Below are 10,488 nucleotides of genomic sequence, written 5' to 3' on the forward strand. Positions count from 1 at the left end.
AACCAATTTATTACTCTACATGTTCATGCAAGAATTAAAAACAATAAAATGTTCAATACAAAGTAATCTGTTTAAATAGCAGCAAAAAATTGAGCTATTAAATTAGCATATAAGCTATAGAATGTGAGGCGAAACGTGACATGTCGTTGTTAATTCCATGAATCTATCGTCAAGTTGTGCAAAACTGAACATGACCCAATTGGGAAGCAAAATAATGTCTAAACCAATTTTCGTTAAAAGTCAACCAAAATATTCAGCGAACTCTTCAACTTCCTTAACAACTTCCCTATAATTTTTGTATTTTAACTTTGGTTATTGTCAGTCGCACAATTTCGTATCTCCTGAAGTTAGCATGAAAGCACTGAGCCATAAATAACAAGCGATGAACAATAGTAAGTTGCTACATTTGGAGTTGTCCCTTACAATATTATCATGAGGAAACTCGGCAAAAAGCTGAAATAAATCTGGTGCAACAAGTGTTGACTTGTGATAAACAAACTATTAGACCGTCATGTTTTAACAAAATGGCTTATTGAACAAAACGGGATATGGGAGGAATGTGTCTGGCATGATAATAGAATGCGGTGTGAGGMTGAGTGATAAGGTTTTGACCTCAAAAGAGTGAGTTTCCTGAAAGAATCTATAAAGAAAACAGGTAGGAAAACTATGAAAAGTTTCGCTCAGGAACATCCTTGTTATCCTAGGAAAAATGCAAAGGATGTTTATTAGTGCTGAAATCCTGAATTATGCAAATCTTAAACGTATTCTAATTCCTATGTAAATTATTCTATTGTGCTCATGAGATGAAGATATGACGGCTCGTATTCTTCACTTCAGAAGGGTTGAACGGCGTGAAAAGAATTATACGAGGGAGCAAAATGATAAAAACGAATCATCTCAACTTCCGCTTGATTATTTTACTTTTTCATAATTATTCCAGTTTCGCTGTCATATATTCAAAACAAATTTTTTGTTCAATTCGGTAAAAATGCAATTTAAAGTTCACTTGGAGACCTTGCATGTGGATTCAAAACGATCACTAAATCAAATTGTTTGCAATTTGCCCAACTTTCTAGCTATCGCATGCAATTTGCTTCGAATCTAAGGCAAAAACATGACTATTTTGTTTCACAATTTCTCACAGGAAATCTCCTTTTCAACGCGCTTTAGTTTTTGAGCAAGAATCTCAAAGGTATTTATTTAACTACACTAATCACAGGAGGATAGGTGTGTTGGGGTTGGCATACCACTGATTACATGCCAACCCAACTTTAGCTSATCCAAATATTCAAGGCTGAAACGTAGAACATTCTTTAGAAATTCCCGATTATTAGAATATTCCAACAAAGAGTCAATAAACTGTAACTGGAAATTTATTAATTTGTTGCTTTAGAACCATCATAGTTGAAAATGCTCGTCATTGATATGATTCATAAACTATTGTTTATTTAGGAAGCAAATAGTTGAAACGTGAAATATGAGTTGCACATTTTCTAATAATTTTGAGAACAAACGTCAATTCAAATTAGTTGACTCACCAGACGTGTGTTCCAATAATTAAAATTGGRCKTTGCCATTTTGCTTTATTTACTTTTAATGGAATTCATGGACGGTGAACTTGACTGATGAAACCAGAAAATTACATCCTCATATTGTTGAAATATCCTTCAACAATGACTTTTTGTCGCTAATTCGCATCCTCGCTACTCGAAATATAATTTCATTAAAAACAACTAAGGCAACAGTCCTAAAACAGGATGTTTTACTACTTTCAAGTGTTTCCATTTAATTAACCATGTAATTTACACAMTGCCAATTACAAAATGCCATATTCGTGAACGGATTAGTAACACTCCAAAACCGTTTTAGTAACATAAATCAAGTTTGGACATTAAATTGCTGTAAAGTCAATAATTATATGACATCAGAGAAATTAACCATCACGTGATTAAACTTGATCCATGTTATAACCGGGTTATAACGGTTACCATTATTTATTTAATTGGTTTGACAATCAGGGTCARMYYSKKKYYAYMTTTTRKAAYSKYMRCKWTWAAWTTTTTTATTTTTGTCATTCCAGCGATAAATTAATGCAATTAGCGATATTGACGTAGTTCCAAATGGATCATTAATCACCGTTTACAGTGTAATATTAGGCAGATTTATGACACTTGTCGTAACGATCCTTGTTCCAGGCTCGACAAACTTGGTGGGTAAATTCACGCAAAGTGTTCGAAGGATCGTCCAGGACGTCAAGGACGAGGGAACTGCGAGTGGTCAAACGAAAGAGGAGGTCATAGAAACGAATGAAAGACTCCGAGCTGTAAGAATCCGACTGGATGAGTCTTACGACACGGCGAAAAAAGCACTTGTTACTCTCATGGGAAAATATAACGACAGCAAGAGTGTCCACAATATCTTTCAAAGATACAACTTGTTGAAAGCGATGATTAAGGTAAAAATCTGGAGTGCAACTTCGAAATGAAGACAATATTAACTAAGTTGACGATTGGTTCGGTTTCGCYCACAATGCACATTGTAAGGTTACTAACTCGGGAAGTTACTAAACTAATCAAACTTTATGAGTAATAAGAAAACGCAAGTCACCAACTCTTGAGATAATTACATGTTTAGGTGTCAAGTTAAATAGGTTAACATCTGACTTTACTCAATGTTGAAATTGGYTCTATTGTTCCTCGCTGAATGAAATTTAGACGAAAAAAATTCACTTGAAAGTATTTTGCTAACACGGTTATAATGTTCTTTTGTTGGTCAAAGCATTGCAGGATGGTTAATCTCGTTCAGTGGCGGGTAATGCAGTTACAAACTCTTAGCGGCTAATTAATTTAAAATTCAATAATAAAATTGAATTATTTGCTTAAAAAATTGCGAGAGATACTATTTTACGTAATTTAATGATMAATTAATTAATAACTGGGGTGAAAACTCTGAAACATTGATTTTCTTTCAGGAAGTGATACGGTTAGAAACCCAATATTGGACATTAGTCGATATTCCGAAACAAGAAAAACAGGAAACAGTACCCGCCTTTGTTCTCAGAGCTTGTGCCATTATGGAAAAAACACAGAAATCCGGCGAAGGTGTAAAAACTTCAGCAAAGCTCGCCGAAGAAGCACAAGATAAAAGGGAGAGAATAGAACGTCTTGAAAGTAAGTCGATTGAGTGAGATTTTCATATTTCAATTTCAGTAACGAGGGTAATTATTAAAGTTTATTGTTCCTGACTTTTGTTACAGATATGACGACTTCACAAATAGAAGCTGAAAACACACAAATGACTAACGATCTCTATAGGCTACTGAAGAAATACTCKGGTTTAAGAAACCTCATTCGACAGTTAAAAGTAAGTCCTGATACAAATTTTTCCCTCACCTCGTTCCGTTTTCGTTTATCCTGAAATGACGTCTTTCAATATCTTCATTTAAAACATTTCCCAAACTCGGGCAAGTCTCCTCACTATTTTTAAACGCTGTTTGGATTTTATTTTCAGCGATAACGCCATTCTACAAAACATGTTTACGTTTTTTGCCCTTTTCTACCAAAATATATAAAAGTTAAATTATCTGACACCAGCGCTTAATCCCCGTTCTCATATTCATAAATTTTCATTTGTACCCTTAGGCAAGACGCGCTAGATTTGTTTCATAAAAGGACAATTTTATGCATTATTGGCACATTTTTATGTATTTGTAATTTCTGTCGAAAGCTTTAAATTATGAATTTATAGACGCTTTGTGATTTTACGATGATCGATCTCGGATTACGCCATACATCAATTTTTACATAAAAGTGACAGAAACATGATTCTTCTTAAACAATATCCTGTGTAAATGTCATTCTTCTCAAACTGAGCTTTTTACAATAATGTTTGTTTTTTTTTTAAAAAAAGAGAGTACTGAAACATTGTAAATCGTCCACTTATTGTTACTACTCTTTTTCAGAAATTAAAAAAGCACATTTTGCTATTGAGTTTTAAATTTGAGGCGTTATAATATATCTAACTGAAAGCTAATTGAATTTGAATAATTGATTTGTTTAGATATTTCAATATCATTTATATGCAATAAAAATAACTGCATTTGAAGCAGCACTTAATTTATTTACAATRAGCTCATGTGATAGCTTCCCAGCCTCTTTTAATATCACATTCGGAATTTCCAGTCCGTCCACTTTTGTTGGMTTTTCTAGTTTGTTATTAAATAATTAAGTCATTTCGCGCGTCAATGATGGTAATAGTTGCGTTAATTGTTATCACTGTTTATCCGAATTTRTACACAGCGGGTGATTCAATTTCTTGAATATGTTGAGCAGGAGATTTTTTTGCTAAAATCAAACAAAGCCTGCGATTGAATCAATGATCCTGCTTTTACGTTGACCTGAAATCCAGAATTCAAATTCCAACACAGCATAATCACGAGATATTGAAGATCCCGGTTTGGTTTCTAGATGGATAATATCTTATCATCTTGGGAAAGTTGTCCGCATTTGAACACCGGCATACATATGCAAATAATTCCTCCGTTTTATATTCCTCTTSTTGGAGGGAAATTGGAGTTTTGGGCTAAAAATATAGAGAATACACTTTTACATTTTTATTACTATCTATTATTATCAACTAATTAACTCATTTCGACACTAGGGATAAATTTCATCATTTAAATTAAATTGTTGTTTCAAAATTTTCAATCATTGAAGAGTAGTTTATTTCGCGTAAAATTACAGTTTTTACAACGCTGCTCGCAAGAAGCTTTCAGTAGAATGGCTGCTGTTATTTCCTGAAATTCCGAATATGTCTACSTTTTCAGTTTTGCATTCGATTGTTGATACCAATCTATTGTCTATTTTTTCGTTAAAAAATCAGTTGATTTTGGAATCTCTTCTSAAGTTTCAAGATCGCGATACTCTCCACTATATAAAAAAAATCAAACACGTAGAGCGAAGYGTAAGGGGATATTATTTGCGAAGAAMCGGACGTGCGTAACTTTCAGATYTGAAAACGATGATTTCAGACAAGGTAGAGATAATAAATCGTATTTTTACTTTTCTGGAAGAATGTAATATTTTTTACAAGAGAAGTAGAACGAGCTTTTGTCATCGTGGCAACAATCTATTCAAATATTGGAACAATTGCATTTACAATAAAATTTATAACCCTACACTTTACAATTACATTGAAATTGGATCATTCGACTCAACATCAACCTGGGACTATTCAAGGAACCAAAATGAAGAGCCACGTGGGAATCAATCAATCAAGCGGGTTCAAGGGTATTTATGTTGATTGAAATTGAATTTCGCGTATAAAACAGTTCTTAAAGTGAATTGATCGAAATATGGAAACAGTGGTTTTTGTGAATTAAAAAATGCCACAAATACCTATGTCGTAAAATTAGAATTGGTATTTTAGCTATTACACTATTTGAATAAATTTTAAATGCATGGGGAAACAATTGTTTTATTTGGGGTTTGAACGCAGGGGAGTCAGCATTTATTCATTTTGCAATAAATGAATAGTTTACAACAAAATAATTCTTCTCATTGTTCGTTCTGAAAAAGCAATTTTAGAGTTTTATTACTGTTTTTAATTAATTACACATTTGTTGTAATTAATTATTTATTGATTAAATGTAATAACAAAAATTAGTTTTTGAAACTACATTCACAAAACTTTTTTATTTTCCTTTTCTGATAAATCTGAAATCTAATATTAAAATTTTCTAAAATACGGTTGTGCATGAAAATTGGTACCGAAAATTGTGCCCGGTAGAGACATCCGTTTATAAGAATCGTCTAAAACGCCAAATTTGTTATTGATTGTGTTTTAGATTTAGATTTTTACGTTCTTTTTTAAGATTATCTGTGTCAGAAATGACAACGTTAGTCTAATTTAGTCTAATGCTATAATTTTTTTGGCTAGTTATTAATTCAATTTTGCAAAATACCGGGTGACAAAAAATTTATTGGCAACGCTAAATTAGTAGTAATCTTTCTAAATTTGTTATCTAAGAATAATTTTAAATTTGACACTAAATCATTTACAGTCACCGGATATTTACGTTTTTACTTGAAAATCGTGCTAAAAATACTTAATTAAAGCAAAAATAATGACTTATTTATGTGTTTTTTTGGTTTGTTTTAGCAAAATCTTGCAATTAACACTATTTTCGACTATTTTTTGTATTTTTCGTCTTATTTTTTTGACAAAATTTCACTCAAAAAGAGCTAAATCGAATGAAACAAACAAAATAACATCAATTTAGATTTATTTTTGTTGTGTTTAAGAATGTTTTGACAATATCTTGCAAAATAAATGAGTCTCTGGTTCAAAAACGAACTAAATCGAACGAGACACGCTAAAATGATATCAATTTCAATCTAATTTGGTAATTTTTCAGTCAGTTTTAGCAAAAATTTGAATGTATTTTAGAAACGTGCTGAAATATGACTAGTTTTGGCCTAATTTGTCAATTTTCAGTTTGTTTTTGACGAAATTTTGCAAAATAGTTCTGTTTTTGGCTAAAAACATACTAAAAGGCTCAGAAATACAAGAAAATAATGTACTTTTTAACCATATTAGCAATTATTTTACCTTGTTGAGTGAAATCCACTTCTGCAGATTTTTTACAAATGGCATATGTATGTATGTATTTTCAAAATATTTAAAAAARAAAACCTTAGATTCTCACTTTCTGAACTCTATGCAAATATCACTAAATAAAAATGCGAAGAAATGTGTATTTATCTCCGCAAACGTCACAAACGTGACCACTTTTATGACTAAATGTTGCAAGTAAAAGTTTTACTTTTCAGCTATGGAGTAAAAATTCTATTTTTGTTTTTACAGTGACATTTACAATGTTGTCTCTTTTCTTTCTCGTTTCTTTCGCTACTTCAGCAATTTCTGGAGATCATCAACATTCGACATTTTGCACTACTAACTGCACTAGTCATGTATTAGTTCAATTAATAAACACTTTCAAAATTTTTGAACTGACGAGCGATGTTTTTTTGTAAACATTGTTATGATTACAAGTGTCTTGATTATTTTGTTCATTTACTTGCTAATTGTAGTCTTACACTTTATTGTCGATGTGAATACGTTTGCGGATAAAATAGTATGGTATTAGAAATGAAAGCGAGTTTATGTGGCTTAGTTGAATTATTTAAAATAAACGTTCAGCTTTGCAACATAAACTATAACTTATACTCCTAATAAACTATATTCATGTTTTTTTTTTGGTAATTTATCTCGAAAATATTTTTTATTGTATGTTTTGGTTTACTCAAGTTGTTGTTTTGTATGCATTGTTCAAGTGTTTGGTTTGCAGATTGAGTACACAAACGCGAAGATCTACCCGATGGTGCTTCGCTACACGATGCTGAAAGACATGATCAAAGACATCATGCTCCACCCCGATTACATGGAGGTGTGCCACGAGGTGGACGCATAGCCCAAGTCGTTTTCATAGATGGGAAATCGTCGTCGGAGCCTCAGATCGTAACATTCGCACTCCATCAAACTGAAAATMGGGAAATTGTCAGTCGTCTGAAATTCGGCATGGTGGGAAATGTTATTTCYTGATTGCAATCGACTCCCATCTTCGAGATGTGCTCACTTTGTCGGCTAAATTATGTCGCTTATTTGTGGATTACGTGTTAAGTGAGATGTGATGATATTCGAGAAAAAAKCGATAAACTCTAGGAGTCTAGGCCCCAAATCTAGAGCTTTGTTATTTAAAATGATCGACGCTAGGTGTTGATTGTTTCGTTGAAAATGGGGCTTCAAATTCACTGCCACTAGAAGGGAATCCGTGTCGAACAGTATTGCATTCCTTTAATACAAAAGAGTCGTGCTTATTGAAGCAATTAAATTATTTCGATCATTATGAACTGTTTTCTCATTAACTAGAAGCGACCGTTTTTGTAATGAATGACCCAAGACTGAAGTATTTAATTAAAGACCTTCGTCAAACACTCCTTACCTTTGATCTCATTCCGAAAATCAATATTTGCAATATCGCACTTTGTTTTTATTTTTAGACACATCATCAATTCGCAGCTTGCGATGTGCCAAAATAAATTCCCGTTTACGAAACACATTTTGCTTGGATTTCTCGTTTGCAATATCGTGACGGAAATTAAAATACGCCCAAAAATTGCTTTGATCCTAATAATAGGCGAAACGGGACTGATTAATGAAACTGCTAATAAAAATCTACTGTTCTACACCTAATCCGCTATAAGATTAATATTGTACCTATAAAAATTAACGTGCCAGGTTGCATTTAATGTGTATAATATTCTGGTTTGATGTGATGTCTTCTTGTAACTTTTTAGACCCCAAAACCAATCGTTATTGTAACAATAGGCAATAGATTATAGAACATTTGGGTGCCCGGTAGAGACATCCGTTTATAAGAATCGTCTAAAACACCAAATTTGTTATTGATTGTGTTTTAGATTTAGATTTTTTACGTTCTTTTTTAACATTATCTGTGTCAGAAATGACAACGTTAGGTCTAAGAAACGTACGTAGAGTAGCCTTTTTGCAAAACTTTTTTCTAGTTTTCTATAATTTTGCCTATGTAAAGGAAACAATAAATGTATAGTAATAGTAACACGTTAGGATCTCACTTTGTTACTTGATGGTGGTTTTGCTAACTCGCTTAAGAGACAACAAAATTTATTATTTCTTCAGTAAAGTAGGTACAAATTTGTTTATTTCGCCTATGGACTTGTCAATGTATTATTAACGCAAAGAAGATGGTTGTTTATATGTGATGATGTATGTGTAAAAAATATATATAAGAAGATAAATATTCCATGTTAAAATATTACAGGGTTTGTTGACGCTTTCTTGTTCATTTCATTTTTAAATGCTTAGTGAGCTGATAAGATTTTTTTACATAATCATTAACTTTTACGAATTTATCGTGAAATATCAAATCAAATAATATTGCCCTGTTGAATATCATATGAAATATTGTTATAAGGGAACAATAATATTTATTCAAAAATTTTATTTTGTATATTGTCGCATACAATTATGCAAAACTATATTATACCTACTGTATATGTGTACAATAATGTTGCTTTGTTAATAAATTTTGTGCCAGACGTTTGTCTTTTATTGTGGCTCAAATTCGTACGAAACACATTGTTTGAGTGCTAAATATATATGCCAACGTCTTAGTATTGCCAGCTCAAAACAATTAAATTCACCAGATCTTATTATACGATTTGAATTTTTTACTGTCAAAGATTCACGTTTTTAAACGCTTGAAAATGCAAAAATAGGTACCTAATTCTATTTCATTTAGTCTAATTCTCTAATTTTTTGGCTAGTTTTTAATTCAGTTTTGTGAAATACCGGGGACTAAAAAATCTATTGGCAACACTGTATTAGTGGTAATCCTTATAAAAGAATGTTTCAGGTGACGGCTGAATTAGAAGTCGTCCGTCGCAAATGAATGACAATTGCCTATAAAAGTTTGACGTTTGAATTTGAAAGTTAAGATTGCCAAATTAAATTTTGAATTTGACACCAAATCATTTACAGTCATCTGATATAATAATAATAATAACTTTTGATCTTTTAACTTGTTTTTAAGAAAATTTAGCAATTGAGTTTCTGCATGGATAAAAAAACGTCTAAAATGCTCAAAATAAATACAAAAAATAGTGTCATAATTTTTGACAGAATTTACTATATCAATAATTAAAAAATCAAATTAAAAAAGTTAATTTTACTAACACTTCAGCAAAAACTTTGAAAAAAAAATTATTCTAAATACCTACATTAATTTACATTAAGTTACAGTCACGTTTCTAAAAAATCATCAGAAATTAGAATTTTTACAAAGATTTTCACCAAATCATTCAACCATACCTACGATTTAAAAAACTAGAACTATCTCTCGATTTTTAAACTTGTTTTTCAGAAAATTTGGTATTTGAGTTTTCTGCATGGCTAAAAAAATGCAAAATGCTCAAAAAAATACAAAAAAGTAGTGCCATCATTTTTGATTGAATTTACTATATCAATAAAATCAAATCAAATTAAAAAAGTTAATTTTACTAACATTTGAACAAATACCTACCTGAAAAAAAATTCAAAATACATCAATTTTCTGCTGGAATTACACTTAGGTCTCTAAAAAATCATCAGAAATTAGAATTTTTACAAAGATTTTCACCAAATTATTAAATCATACCATTTAGAAAAATAGAACTATCTCTCCATTTTTCAACTTGTTTTTAAGAAAATTTAGCAAATGAGCTTTTGCACTACTAAAAAACGTGCAAAAGGTTCAAAAAAATTWAAAAAAATGGTGTCATCATTTTTGACTAAATTTACTATATCAATAATTAAAAAATCAAATTAAAAAAGTTAATTTTACTAACATTTGAGCCAATACTTAAAAAGAATTCAAAATACATTAATTTTCTGCTGGAATTACACTTGTAT

The 10,488-nt window shown here is 31.2% G+C and overlaps 1 protein-coding gene across 1 annotated transcript in view; it reads left to right on the forward strand.

Annotated features, from left to right (window-relative positions):
• LOC123007096 overlaps positions 1-9,137 on the forward strand; it is a 37,584-nt gene extending 28,447 nt beyond the window's left edge. Inside the window, exons 3-6 of the mRNA XM_044402140.1 lie at positions 2,196-2,455; positions 2,972-3,170; positions 3,257-3,363; positions 7,349-9,137. Coding sequence (XP_044258075.1) covers positions 2,196-2,455; positions 2,972-3,170; positions 3,257-3,363; positions 7,349-7,471 — 689 coding nt within the window. The 3' untranslated portion in view covers positions 7,472-9,137. The remainder of the gene's footprint in view (positions 1-2,195; positions 2,456-2,971; positions 3,171-3,256; positions 3,364-7,348) is intronic.
• Positions 9,138-10,488: the final 1,351 nt, after the last annotated feature.

This window comes from Tribolium madens, unplaced genomic scaffold, assembly GCF_015345945.1.
Source record: "Tribolium madens isolate multiple individuals breed KSU strain unplaced genomic scaffold, Tmad_KSU_1.1 Scaffold_3;HRSCAF=73;Tcas5.2_LG2, whole genome shotgun sequence".
Taxonomy (NCBI): Eukaryota; Metazoa; Arthropoda; class Insecta; order Coleoptera; family Tenebrionidae; genus Tribolium; species Tribolium madens.